Source organism: Lynx rufus, unplaced genomic scaffold, assembly GCF_022079265.1.
Source record: "Lynx rufus isolate CCGP_SWC_20201006 ecotype Redwood Valley unplaced genomic scaffold, mLynRuf1.p SCAF_12, whole genome shotgun sequence".
NCBI classification, from domain to species: Eukaryota; Metazoa; Chordata; class Mammalia; order Carnivora; family Felidae; genus Lynx; species Lynx rufus.
Genome location: NW_025814826.1, coordinates 48,949,869 through 48,964,780, shown reverse-complemented (window position 1 = coordinate 48,964,780; position 14,912 = coordinate 48,949,869). Strand labels below are relative to the sequence as shown.

Genomic DNA, 14,912 nt, shown 5'->3' with positions numbered 1-14,912 from the left:
CTTACGTTTTTTAGTCAGCATTATGCTTCTAAAATGTATCCACATTGATACATAATATATAATTTAGTAATTTTCACTTATTTCATTTTTTATGCATAATTGTTTTATTGTCATCAATATAACAACTTAAAAGATATTTATTAATTATAAATGATAAATCAAGTGTACTTTTTTTTTAATGTTTACTTTTTTGAGAGAGAGAGCACAAGTAGAAGAGGAGCAAAGAGAGAGGGAGAGTGAGGGTTCAGAGTGAGCTTTTCGCTGGCAGCAGTGAGCCAGATTCGAGGCTCAGACTCACAAACTGTGTGAGATCATAACCTGAGCCACAGTTGACTGAGCCACCCAGGCACCCCAATCAAGTACTTTTTAAAATTTTACCTTTTTTCTTAGAGCCCGCAAACATGAGAGGGGAGAGGGGCTAAGGGAGAAAGAGGATCTTAAACAGGCTCCACTCTCAGTGTGGAGTCCAACATAGGGCTCGATCCTATGACCCTCGGATCATGACCTGAGCTGAAATCAAGAGTCAGACACTCAACCAAATGAGCCACCCAGGCGCCCCTAATTTTTACTTTTTTTAAGTAATCTCTGTGCCCAACATGGAGCTCAAACTCATGATCCCAAGATCGTCACATGCTCTACTAACTGAGCCAGCCAGGCACCCCTCAAGTTTACTATATAATGCATTTTTTATTGGGAATGTAACTATTTTTTTTCTGGGTGCTCTTCCTGTTTTCACTGGCAAAAAAAAAAGGGAGTATTTATTTATATCCCTTACTGGTTGTCTTTTATGATCTTTACATTTGAGTAATGTTTTTCGTTTTCTTTTTTTTTCTTTTAAGCATGTTACATCTGTGCAAAGTCCTCCTTACCCACCTCGGTCTGCTTTTTATTAAATTTTAGTTTTGAGACCTAAATTATTTTTCACTGTCTAGTAAACTAGTAGAAGCTAGTAAAATTTGAGAACTGGCTTCAGATAGAATATGAGCCTAAGATTCATTTGAACGTTGACAGGTCATGAATTCTTTGGCTTTTCTAATTCTCAGAGATCTTAACAATTACTCATCTGTTCTATCTATTTTATAGATGAGTGAACTTAAGAGAGAGAGATTAAATGACTTGCCCTAAATGACACTCTCCAGTAATAACCAACTCAGGGCTAGACCAGCTGATCATAGAACTTTGCCATGTGACAAGTGAAGGAATTGAGACACAGTGAGATAAATGTCTCACCTAGATTATGTATCTAATTTGTTGATAATTTGGAATCAGGACCTAGGTATCCTGATAACTGCTACAATGCTGTTCACATTATATACACCATTACAACATTTCCTGTTTAAAATGTCTTCTTACTGTAAGCCCTAAATTATTTTGATGTATTTGTTGAGTAAGTATTACAATGGAATTTATTAGCAAATTTTCAGGGGGAGCAGGGAAAATTTACTATATGTAAAATTCCATATACATACTATAAAATACGGTTTCTGCCTCAAATGTAGAAGCCAGATTATGTATTTAGCAGACCAGTCACACTTTCCTGCCTTTCTTGAACATGTATTGTTCTTAGATTTAAACATATAGGAACCATGATAAAGGATTAAAATCAAATGAGATTTTTAATAGTTGGTAGTATTCTTTTTATTATTACAATTCTATTGTTGAACTGTTTCTGGTTTTAAGGTTAACTTATGAAAAAACGTCAGGCTTTTTTCTTCTTTTGGTAAACCAAGAAATAAATTCCTCTTTTCCCTCTTTGGCATTTTAGGGCTTTCTAAATATCGTCCAGCTAGCTCCCGATCTGCTTTAGTACCCCAACACTCATCAGGCTGTGATGGCACACCTCCCACGAAACCCCAGTGGAGCATGGAACTTACACGGAAGGGAACAGGTGAAATTATTATTAATATTTTATTGTTATTATTTTACTCAAGGACAAATCTACAAACTTTATAAAGTTTTATCAACTTAAAAAAATACATGAAAAATACAGATCTAAGGACTTGCTTTTCTTGCAACATGTTGACTTTGTATTATCTAACATAAAGAATATTTTAAATTAGACTTTTTACTATTTGAAAATAATGCACTCCTATTACATAAAATTTGGAAATGAGATGAGTAGGAAGGAGGGGGAAAAATCATCCCTCATAAGCATTTAAAAATACCCATTGTTGTTCTGCCTTGCGGTACTTTTTCTTAGAATATTATAACATGAAAAATGCCAACTTCGGTAGAAACCATTAAATCTGTGCCTTCTGTACTTTTATAAAATGCAGATGTCAACCACTGATTTCTCTTTTTCCTCTCCCCCTGAAAGTTTTACAATTGGTCATCCATGGTCAGTCATGAAGACTTGATGCTATACTAGAAAACTAAGATATTCTGTCTTTTAAATTATTAAATACAAATTGGACTTAATTTTATGAAAGGTTATTCAGTTCACATGTGTTTGTTACCTATTCTGATTTACATTGTCTTCTGCTTACTCTGGTTCTCTGGTTCTTCTGTTGCTTTTACAGAAAAAAAAAAAAAAAAAGATTGTAATCTAGATAAGGAATAAGCATTCAAGTACTGTTGAACAAAGATTCAGTCCTGAAGTTTTGAGGGAACAGGGAGTGAAAATGAGATACATAAGCAAAATCATTTTTAAAGAATAGTTTTTCCAAAACTCATTTGTCAGGCTTTAAGATTCCAACAGATGGATCTTGTTTATATAACCCATGTTTTTATGATATAAACAAAAGAGTAACTGTTTATTGATTTGAGGAGCTTAAGGATCAGCTGTGATTAATTCAAACCAAAGCAACATCTCAGAATATTTTGGTATTGAGACCCCAGACTGTTGGTTGCTTCTGTCTCTTTGTGTGCTTTATGCATTTATTGTAAGATTCATACAAAATTTATTTCAGAAGGAAATCAGCTGGAGACTTTATCATTTACTTTGATAAGTGAATTTTGACATTTCTTGGCCCTTGCCAGTTTTGTATTTTCTTGGTTTTGTTTTTGATTTTGGTGTAATTTTGCTTTTATCGTTATACTTATTAAAACTTTACTAGACATGAAAAATTTCCCACATTTTTAAAAACAATAAAGCTCCGGGCATTTCAAACCCCTTGATGCTTCTGCCTGTCCTCCATGCTTTTAAAAAATGAAAAACTTCTGTCTGAATCCTAGCAGTCCAATGTATTGCTTGCTGTTCCAGAAAAGAATCTGAATATTTTTGTTTGTTTTTTCTTAAACTAACCGATGTAGAAGCAAATCTTAACACCTTTTTGTGCTTACTAATGTGCACATCTGTATCATAGTTCCATATTGCTTTAAAAAACATATTTTTACCTTTTTTGGAATCTCTATAGTCTTACAGTTCTCATGACATCATGTGGGAAGATTGAGGAGGAGATCTAGGGCTAATGGTGGGGAATAAGAAAGTATTAAAATTTTATCTTTGGTTGCTAGGACCCTTTTACGTAATGAGGCAAAATGTATATCAGTATATTATTTGTACTGATCTGTAAAACTTAATTGTGAATATACTTTTTAGTATGCCTTTGTAATTTTCTTTAAATGTATTTATGCTTTTCAACACCCTGTGTCCATTGAGCAAGTCTTAAAATTCAATAATGATATTACTAGAATTTAGAAAACCTTCATTTTACAAGTGGTGTAGTTTTTTAAACAATTCTTTGTACATGTATTTATTTTGTAATTCTAAATATGGTTTTCCCATAGACACATTGTTATATTTGATAGGTAACTTTCCCAGACTAGCCAACATATACCATACAGGAAGGGCAAAAGTATCAACCTAGCCACTGTGTATAACAGTGTTTCTGAGAGGGTGCTTAGAGCTCCATCTTTTGGAATGTTAGGAACACAGCTTCAACCTAACCCAAATAAAGTTGGCAGTAAAACAGGAACCTCCTCTCCTTCCTCTCTTCCTGCCTCCCCCAGAAGGAGCCGGGGTCTCTTGCTGCAGTAGCTAGCCTGGCGTGACGTTTTGAGTGGAGGGCTCAGGAGAGGAAGCATAGAACCAGTGTAAGGGAAGCTGTGACCTCTCTTAGTTCTCTAAGGGATTCTAGATTAGAGTTCATAAATGGGTCTTACTTGGGGCCTTATTCAACACATCCAGCTGAGGCATCTTTTACTTTGTCAGTAGAAGTCTTGCAAAAATGTTTGAAGTAGTTGACTAAAAAGAGATTACACATAAAAATCTGGATTTCCAGCTTCTCTTGAGAAAGAGTTAACTGAGAGGTCCTCTTAGGGAGTGATGTGCTTTCCATTTTGTTGGTTCCATTTGTGTTGCACTTAGTATTGTACTTAAATTGCATCATTTGTGCTATCTCCTCAAGTCCAAGACTTTTGAGATTGGGACCCCTGCTTCCTTTATTTGAGCTGAGATGAATTCTGAGATGGCTCCCTTAGAGCCAGCAAACAAGATGATAATTGAGAACTGGAATGTGTTTCAGATGTCATCTTAGGGGGTAGGGGGATAGAAAAGGGATGGGAGTGTAGGTAGGATAAAGAAGAGGTGGGAACTAAGGTAGCAGGACAGGTCCTGGTTTCCTTGTCGCTCTTTTTCCCTCCAGTTTTCTCTTTCCACGCATATGATAGAAGAATATTTTAGGGGTGATATATAGGTTAAGCCATTTGCGGGTAAGAAAGCAGAAGTGGCAGAGGAATTTTCCTTCTTCCATCATGACCTTTCCCTCTGCTGAGGTGAGGAAGGAATATGGAGCAAGGGCTGTGTAATTCCCATGTCCTCTGCTACTACCGCAGCCCCTGTCCAGCTCTGCAAAGGCCTCATCATGTCTGCCTCCTGACTTGCTCGAGGGCTTCTAGTGATGGAGCACAGAGGAAGAGTGACAGGCATGGAGCAGAGGGAAATCCTTAGTGGTTTTGTGGGGAAGAAAAGGAGTGTTCCTGCTTAGCTGGGGCTGCTGTATTATGTAACACCTTCTTGCAAAAGTCAGAAAAGCACTATTCCAGTGCATGAAGTCTACCCCCTCGCCCCCACAAAAAATCTCGAGAGTCCTAGTTCTTTCTTTTGAAACTCTAATATGAAAAATAGACATTGATATTGTTTTTGCTTAAATTGTAGTGATAAAGTTTTACACTTCATTTTTTACAACGATCTCAAGAATCCAAAGACCAGACTGCACTTTTCCTAATAAAAACTGCAAGTTCTGTGTTAAGTTCACGTAGACACGTAATGTGAATGAATTTAAGAGAATTAGCAGATTATTCACTATTACTAGCACTTTAATCAGATGACTGAAAAGCTTCCACATTAGGCTTATAGTAAGTACCTCTTTCAGTTTATTTTGCATTTGTTAAATTGACTGCAGCTAAAATCCTTATCTGCAGTGCATTTTACTAGATCTCTAGGAACAATTTTATGTTGGGTAGAACAACAAAACAGAACATCTGTTTTGTTCTTTTCATATAACATGAAATAGGAAGATATAATATTCTGAATTATATATATCTCCTTTTTTTGATATGTGTGCTATCATAGACACATGTATTTCAGGTCACTACGAGGGCTTTCTTTAGGTTAAAAATGAGTGGCCCTCACCTTGGGTGGGCCTCAAGTTCCCAGGCATCTTGTAAACCCCTGAAATGATATGTGAAACTATGTGTGTAAATGTGTCATGGGGATGGTAATGTGTGCATTTTTCCCCAGGAGCGATTCCATAGATGATCTCAAGCCAGTGTGAAAGTAAGCTCCTGTGTGTCCCAAATCTGACTGTTAATACAATTCCACATGGGAAGGAAATTGTACTTTTATATCACCTTGGATTATACCTGGGAAAAATGATCTAGGAAAGACAGAGATTAAGCAAACAAAAAAATATGTATTGTGTATAGTAGATGAAAACTTAAGAGCTAAAGTTTATTGATGGTGGTGGTATAGTAACATTAGGTTTTATCAGATGTTCTGTTGTTACTATTCTGGTGAATATTTTTCATACGGGTGTTTGCACATATGCATGACCACATTTGTGCGATAAATTTCTAGAAATGAACATTCTAAATCACAGAATATGGGCATTTAACATTTTCACAGATAGTGCCAAATTGCCTTAACTTCTCCTTTTTAAAAAACACTTTTTTTGTGGAAAACTGTAAAGGAGTCAGACTAGTATAACAAACCCCCATGTATCCATCACTCAGCTTCTGCAGTGATCAACTCATGGTCGATCTTCTATAATCTGTACTCTTACCCTAATGATTATTTTGAAACAAATCCCACATGTCATCACTTTATTCATAAATAACTTAGTATATATCTCTAAAAGATAAGGACTTTAAAAAATCATAACCACAGTAACATTCTTATACTTTAAAAAATTAACAGATATTTTTTGTATTATTAAATACCTAGTCAGTATTTAAATTTCAATTGACTTCTGTCATTATTCTGATATTTACTTTTAATACTTTATTTTTTGAATCAGTGTCCACATAAGGTGTACACATTGTAATTGGCTGATAATGTCCTTTACATCTTTTTAAATTTAAAGTTTTAAGTTTATCTTTTTCTCTCTTTTCTCCCCTTTTACAGTGTATTTTTGTTAAAGGAACCAGGCTTTTGATCTGTAGTTTTCAATGCTTGTGTTTTGCTAATTGTTTACCCATGGTATAATTAACGTGTTTGATAGAGTCTTTATTTGATGTAAATTTATAGTTGGATATAGAAGCTTAATTGGATTTAGATTTATAGATGGTGGTTTATTCTTCCATGTGGAAGCATACAGTGCCTGGTCGACTTTTTTATGATGTTAGCCACTAAGATGTTTAAGGCCCAGATCCATTATTTCATTAAGGCTTGCATGATGGTGATATTCTAATACATTTTCTTTTTCTTTCTTTCTTTCTTTCTTTCTTTCTTTCTTTCTTTCTTTCTTTCTTTCTTTTTCTTTCTTTCCTTTCCTTTTCTTTCTTTTTTTCTTTTTTCTTTCTTTCTTTCTTTCTTTCTTTCTTTCTTTCTTTCTCTTTCCCTTCCTTCCTTCCTTCCTTCCTTCCTTCCTTCCTTCCTTCCTTCCTTTTGAAGGAGGGGTGGGGGAGGGAGGGGCAGAGAGAGGGAGAGAGAGAGAATCCTAATCTGTGCTGAGAGCGCAGAGCCCAACACAGGGTTCAAACCCAAGAACTGTGAGATCATGACCTGAGCTGAAATCAAGAGTCAGACACTCAACTGACTGAGCCACCCAGGTACCCCATATCTTTCCATTTTTGTTTATGAGCTCGTTTATTTCTATAAAGCAAAAATCCCCCTCATTTATTATTATCCAGTGGTATGGTATATAGATCATATGAGAAGAGAAAGATAATAGCTTCTCTTTTTATTTAATAATTTTCCAAAAAATGAGTTGGCTAACTATATCCTCCAATGGTGATCTGTTAGTTCCAGTTCATTACAATTATTGTCCTTATCAGTATTCAAATTATCCCATCTTTGGACAGTGAGAAACTCTTAAATTGACTCTTGGGTCTGTTGAGAAGAATTTAACTTCCTTGCTGTCATACCAGATGTTTTAGGTTCGTCTTGTAAATATTCTGCCCAGACCTAAAATCAGCCATTTGTCCTAGGAGCCCTTGTTCCTAACACCCTTATCTTTGGATCTAGCTAATCCATTGTCTTAAGAATAGACTAAATACAAATCAAGAGACATGCAAGATTTATAGTCAGTGTATCTTTAGTGCAAAATATAAGAGATTGGATTTACTTTTGAAGTGGTTGTAAGTATTCCTTGGAAAAGAGTACGCCCAAGTACACTTGGTTGTCCATTTGGCAGTTGCCTCTGCTGAGAAGTACAGTTTCCAATGTAATTATTGGCTTTTCTGCAATCCAAGTAGGTTGGAAGGTATTTAGGATTGGATGATGAAACTTCTCTCAGTGTAGAAGAGGACCTCAGACTCTTAATGCAGACTCTTGGTACAGACAGCCAGTTGGAAGGCTGCAGAGTCTGTTGTCGTAGACTGATTAAATAATGAGGTAGGATCTGAAGGCATTTTTTCTTGAGACTTTTAAAGTCTCTTATCACTTCTCCTTGTCATCTGGCTCTGTGTCCTGTTAGGTATGGACCCATTTTCCCATATTTATAGAATTGGAAACATAGTCATGTACTTCAATTAAAACCTAAATTAAAATCATATAGTGGCATATTTGGCTGATAATCTAAATCAGATCTCCCTCAAAATTTGTCATTTTCTGAATACTATCTGGGTAGCTAGTGATTATGGCAAAAGATACAGATCCCTAAACTTGCTTTTGTATATATATAATCTCTATAATTAGTTTATGCATTATTGTTAGTGTTATCTTTACCAAAACATTATGAATATAAAAATATGATTTTGTAATAGTCAATACATACATTATTTGAATAATCTGTGAGGACAAGAGCTTTGTCTGACTTGTTCATCTATTCTGAAATACTGGAACAGTGCCTGACACAAAGGAAGTATAGTTTCTGTGCTTTATCCCTCTCCCTTCAAAATTGATGACCTTCAGATTACACTTAGATGGACTAAGCTCACCTGACATCCTATCTAAAAGGAACGCAACAGTTAAATATTTCTGCTATTCATTCACTCATTTGTTTAGCAAGCTTTGGCAGGGGTGGGGAGGTGAGATGTAGGGGATGTTGGACACTGTGTGACACGCTGGGATACAAAGATTAAAAAGACAGACTCCTTGTTCTCCAGACGCTCTGAGTCTGATGGAAGAGACCCAGAGGTAAAAAGAGGTGCTACAGTGTCCTCTCTGCAATGTGCCCTCGGGCACAGACTCTGCAGTCACGTTCTTTGGGTTTGTGGCTCAGACCCACCGATGTCACCTTGGGCAACTCACTTCAGTTCTCTGTGCCTTAACTTGCTTTATGTATTACGTTGTGGGAACGTGAAAGAACCGATTCTGTTTGGGCAGTTGGGGGAAAACTTCCTAAAGAAATGACATTTGAGCTAAGTTTTAAATTATTAAGAAGTCTAAATTTTTGTTGTTGTTGTTTTCTTTCATCTACTTTAGGTTACCATTTAAACATTACTTCCTTGGGGAAGTTTGCCTCTGATCCCCCCACAGCTAATTTAAGTCTCCCGTTTTGCTACTGGTTTACTCTGTGTTTGTCTTTTTATTACTTGGGTGTACTTATTCAGTTACTTTCCTGTTGGCTAGTGTGTAAACTCCAGGAGGACTGAGATCTGTCCAGGTCATCACTGTTTTCCCCAGTTCCCATGCAGTTCCTGATACTTGTTAAATAAATCTGAGAGTCAGGGAAGTAAGGGAAGTGCATTTCACGCGTAGGGAATAGCATTTATAAATACACAGTTATGAAAGGGCTACCCTAGAGCACATGGAAAGGGATAGTGGAAGATAAGGCTAGAATGGTAAGTTCAAGACAGGTTGTAAAAACTGTCAGTAAAATTAGTGCTGGAACTGATTTTTAGAACGCTTCGGCAGTGATGCCTGTTTTGGTAAGAACCATGGTTTGGGGCTAGTTTGGGTCAAAATTAGTGCGGAGAATTTACTTGAAAAAAAAAACTTGCTTGGAAGTCCATTTTAGTGAAAATTTGGTTTTTTAGCTACTTTGAATAAAACTTACATATTTTTTAGAAATTGCTGCACTGGAGCCCAAGGAGTTTTTGCTTTTATTCTGTTGGTAGAACCAACTGAGTTGGAGTTTTTTGGTTATTTTTTGTTTGTTTCTTAAGAACCAAAGGAGTTTTAAAGCAGATAATTATGAATAGCTTTGTTTTTAGGAAGATCACTATGCAGCAGGGTTTTCCAACCTGAACACTGTTGACATCTTGGTCATGAGAATTTCCTGTCGGAGCTGTCCTGGGCATCCCTCGGCTCTACCGGTGGGATGCTAGTAACACTTCCTCCCCCGACCCTACCTCGGGGTGACAACAAAAGTGTGTCCAGATATTCCCAAATAACCCCCAGGGGCAGAATCACCCCTGGATGAGAACCACTGCTGCGCAGCTGTGTAAAGTGTGGATTTGAGTAGAAGACACGTCAGGCACGAGGAGCAGTTAACAGGGGACTAGTCCTGTAACCCAGATGAGGTGAGGTGGTCTGAATTAATACAGTTGCGGACAGGATGGAGGCAGATGTAGGAGATATTTGTAAGTGAAAACCAATGAGATTTGGTAGCCACCTAGATTTAGAAAGGAGGGTATTTGAGATGATTCTTAGGCTTTTTTTTCTTGGCTGGCAGCATATAAAGTAGTACCATTAGTCTCCAGTAATACAGAGAGAACTCTTTCTCAGGGCACGTCGCAGGGATCACAGCATCTGGAGAAAGCAAGAAATTGTACGCTAGAGTCCGAGAACTACGATTGTCGATTGCTAGACTGATAAAATGTTAGAAATGGAAAGAACCTTCCAAAACGTTTGATCTGTTTTTTAGGTGAGATAAAAAGAAAGAAAATGCGAGCTGAGTGTTAATAGCAGAATCTGTTCAAGAGCACAGGTCTCCTCATTCTCATTCACTTTCTCTCTCTCTCTCTTCTCTCTCTGTCTCTCTCTCTGTCTTTCTCTTTGTGACACTTCTCTTTTGTCTTTAAGTAGAGATGTTCCCTTTATAGACTCCTGGCTTTTTCTGGGTTTTGTAAGCTGCATGTACTGAATCTATTTAAAGCGTGCACTTTTGCCTATCCCCAGAAATTACCATCAGGAACTAGAGAAATTTGATTTTTGCTGAGACATCATTATCCCTAACTAGCATAACACGTTTTTGTGTGTATAAGTGGTTCTTGAGGTGGCAAAAACAAAGTACTGCCATTTCACCCCCAAAACCGTAGGGTTGAACTACAGTTAAAGGAGCTACAGTTGAAGGATGAATGTGGGTCTTAACTTACAACACGTGTAATCATTATTGTTGCCTAATAATACTTTAACATTAACGTTGAGAGGATGGTTTGGTAACACACTGGTATATATCATAATTTGTATAAACTGTAAGGAATTAATATTCAGTTTCCTGGCCACAGTGCTGAACACTTATCTGCATGTGACTAATTGAATGCCTTATTTATGTACTTCTCCCATTCCTGATGATTCCTGTGGAAGTGATAAACACTTAAGAGTCCCTTTTTAAAAATTTTTTTTAAACATTTATTTATTATTGAGAGAGAGACAGAGCATGAGCATGGGAAGGGCAGAGAGAGAGGGAGACACAGAATCCAAAACAGACTCCAGGCTCTGAGCTGTCAGCACAGAGCCCGACACGGGGCTCGAACTAACAAACTGTAAGATCATGACCTGAGCCGAAGTTGGACACTTAACCAACTGAGCCCCCCAGGCACCCGAGGAGGAGTCCCTCTTTTCTGTAGTGTCCTCAGCTCCCTCTTACTTTCATTTCACTTTCCTTGTGATCATCAGGAATTCATTTGGATGTTTTTAATTTTGAAGGTAAAGAACAGTCACCTTTGGAGATGAGCATGCATCCAGCTGCAACAGCTCCACTCTCAGTGTTTACTAAGGAATCCGCGTCCTCCAAACACAGTGACCACCATCACCACCATCACCATGAACACAAGAAAAAGAAGAAGAAGCACAAACATAAGCATAAGCACAAGCACAAGCATGATAGTAAAGAGAAGGACAAAGAGCCTTTCGCTTTCTCCAGCCCTGCCAGCGGCAGGTCCATTCGTTCTCCTTCTCTTTCAGACTGAGAAGGGGACAGAGGAGACCTTTCCCTCAGTGTCCAGAAGAATATATATAACTAAAGCTTTGTCCTCTGTAAAGAATGATAAAAGGAAGCAGAGAGACAAAAAAATCGTTGCCTTTCTCATTCAGAATCCATGGAAGTTCTAAACATTTGATTTGTGGTTTTTATGCAATTGAGATCTAATTAGAAAAACGTTTTACAGTTCTGAATAAACCATTTCACCCCATTTCCTCCTGAGAACACACACACACCCACACCTCAGACTTCATAAAGGCCCTCGTATCCACTGGCAGTTACCATCCACATTATGGTCTTCGTGTGGACTGCCAAAATCAATTATGTTTTGAAGTCTTTGATGGATGCTTTGGGGCAAAGTTGTGTTTTAAACAGAAGCTACTGCCAGATCTGTGGTGAAACCACTGTTTCCAGTGAAATACTGTATAACACTATTTGGAACTACTGAAAGAGACTGAGGCTTTTCTATAGGAGTCTTCTTTATTACATGGTATTTTTTGTGTTAACCATAGAGGCCAAACATCAGAATTTGTGAACAAGAATACATGGTATTTTCTTTTGCCCTAAAATACTGAAATTTTCAAAAGCAGCTCTTTAAAAAAAAATTTTTTTAATAGCTTTTTTGATAGTGCATTCGGTGATTATGATGTTGGAATTTAATAGAACTATCAAATCCACAGTTCTCAAATCAAGATATTTAAATTATAAGTTCTTTGTTTCATTAAGTATAAGTGAATATGTTCATATGTAGAATATGTTTGCTAAATGTGGACAGTTTACACACCCAACACATAATCTAAAACTATTTCTATAGAAGACAAAGTCTGATACCTTAAAAAGGTGTTTACATGGTGTTTATTAACTCAGACAAGTCAGCCCTCATGTGAGTATACCAGAAACATTTAGAAATATGAAACATTTTGGTTTCATACTCAAATAGTTTGTACGTTTGTGTGTTTTTATTTCTGAATTTACCATGTGCTTTATTGTTTAAAAATGTTTTTCATACCTGTTCTATTTTTATCATTTCTCTTATCATTAGTTTGACAAAATACTTCTTCCGGAATAGATATTTCAATGGGATCCAATAATGTTGGACTTTTAAATATACTTTTAGTTGCATTTAACTTGTTTAATAAATAACTTTTTAAATTGACCATTCTCCCTTTGTATCTTTTTATCTCTTTTGTTAACCTTTCTCCTTGTGTACGTATATAATGTACCTGGCCCCAAAGCTCTCTGCAGGCTTTATAGATTGGCAGGATTTGAGCTGGCCTTGCTAGGAAGAATGATTATAATAGAGATGGGGAAAGTTATCTCAGTAGAAGAAACGGTGTTTTTTCAAAAGGATGGAGGAAAGCAGATATGTGTTCAGGAGTTGTAAGGCAGTGCAGTTGACCTGGAGTCTTAAGAGCAAAAGGAGTGTGGTCAGATGTCAAAGGGCCTAAATGGCAGTTATTTAAAGATTCCAATTAATTGAGTGTTGCCCAACTGAAATTATTTTTGGAAAATGGAATATTTTACATCATGGTGTGCAGTGATACCATATAGAGAATTCCCAGCTTTGAAAATTGTAAGGATATATTTCAAAGTAATTAGTGTTGTAGGAAGAGGTGACAAATACCAGCCATCTTTATAACCTAAGGACCTCTTGTATATCCAGCATTATGTAGGAACTGTATGTTATGTATGTTATTTCTAAACTGGATATTTATAGTGGATGTTTCTTGGGAGGAACATTTTGTCATGGCAGGCTTTCGGTTACTTAAGTTGATGGTTAGAAGCAGACAATACAGAAATCATTCCTAGTTCTGAACTATGTAATGATACACAAAAACAGAGTTCTCGTGGAGTCTCATTGTTTAAAAAATTGTTTAATTTTTATTAAACGGTATATACATTGTTTAAAAAAATGATATTTGTAGAAATTTTTAATTTTGGTATAGTTTATCTTTTATGACATTGGTATATACATTGTTTATACCAATTATATACATTGGTATATACATTGGTATATACATTGTTTAAAAAAATGATATTTGTAGAAATTTTTAATTTTGGTATAGTTTATCTTTTATGACAACACATTTTGTGTCATACTAACAAAGGTCTTTCTTATTCCATGATTATAAAAGAATTCTCCCAGCTTTTCTCTTGGTTTTAAAGTTTTATGTTTCAGGTTTCTATCCAACTAGAATCCATCTGGAATTTATTGTGATAGAAAATAGGAGGTAGAGATCCAACTTTTTTTTTTTTTTTTCCTTCCAGAATGCTACCCAACACTGTGTATTTAAAACTCTGTCTTTACGGGGTCCCTGGCTGGTTCAGTCAGTAGGACCTGTGACTCTTGATCTTAAGAGTTGTGAATTCACGTTCCACGTTGGATGTAGAGTTTACTTTAAAAAAAGTTACTAAAAAGAGGGCGCCTGGGTGGCTCATTCAGTTAAGCATCTGACCTTGGCTCAGGTCATGATCTCATGGTTCGTGAGTTCAAGCCCCACGTTGGGCTTTGTGCTGACAGCTCAGAGCCTTGAGCCTGGTTCAGATTCTGTGACTCCCTCTCTTTCTGCTCCTCCCCTGCTCACGCTCTTTCTCTCCTGCAAAAATATTTGTAAAAAAAAATTTTTTTTAAGTTAAAATAAAATTCCTTTTCTCTCTAAATTTCAAGTATTACATACTAGTACTAATTCTGTAATTATTTGGGTCCATTTCTGGACTTTGTAGCTGGTTTCATGGATCTGTTCATTCATCTGCCAGCACCACACTGATTAGATCATTGTAGCACAGTGATATGTTTTGATAGGATAGAACTAGTCTCCCTTTATCACTTTTTTTTTTTTTTTTCTGTTCTTGGGGGTTATTTCCTTTTTCTGGTTGACTCACTAATTTATACATAGTAAAACTCAATTGTTGTATACATTTTTATGGGCTTGATAAATGTTTAGACTTTTACATCCAACCACCGTAGTTTCATCACTGCAGAATTCCCTTTTGCTGGCCCTGGAACATCAGCTACCCCACCACCCAATTCCTGTCTTTTGCTGATAGATTTTCCATCCCTGTAATTTTACATTTTTGTGGGTTTATTTTTCTATGTGAATATTAAAATCAGTTTTTAGTCTCTCCATGAAATTGTTTTTGTACTGGGTATTGGTTGTGTGTTAAATCAAGAGTTAACCTAGAATTGGTATCTTGATGTTGATTATTTCAATTAGTGATGTT

At 36.4% G+C, this 14,912-nt stretch overlaps 1 protein-coding gene across 3 annotated transcripts in view; it reads left to right on the top strand.

The window, feature by feature from the left end:
• The window catches only part of TAF2 (TATA-box binding protein associated factor 2), a 97,169-nt gene extending 84,317 nt beyond the window's left edge, over nucleotides 1–12,852 (top strand). For all 3 annotated transcript variants that reach the window (XM_047074131.1, XM_047074130.1, XM_047074132.1), the window contains 2 exons: nucleotides 1,766–1,888; nucleotides 11,417–12,852. In XM_047074131.1, coding sequence (XP_046930087.1) covers nucleotides 1,766–1,888; nucleotides 11,417–11,679 — 386 coding nt within the window. In that variant the 3' untranslated portion in view covers nucleotides 11,680–12,852. The remainder of the gene's footprint in view (nucleotides 1–1,765; nucleotides 1,889–11,416) is intronic.
• Nucleotides 12,853–14,912: the final 2,060 nt, after the last annotated feature.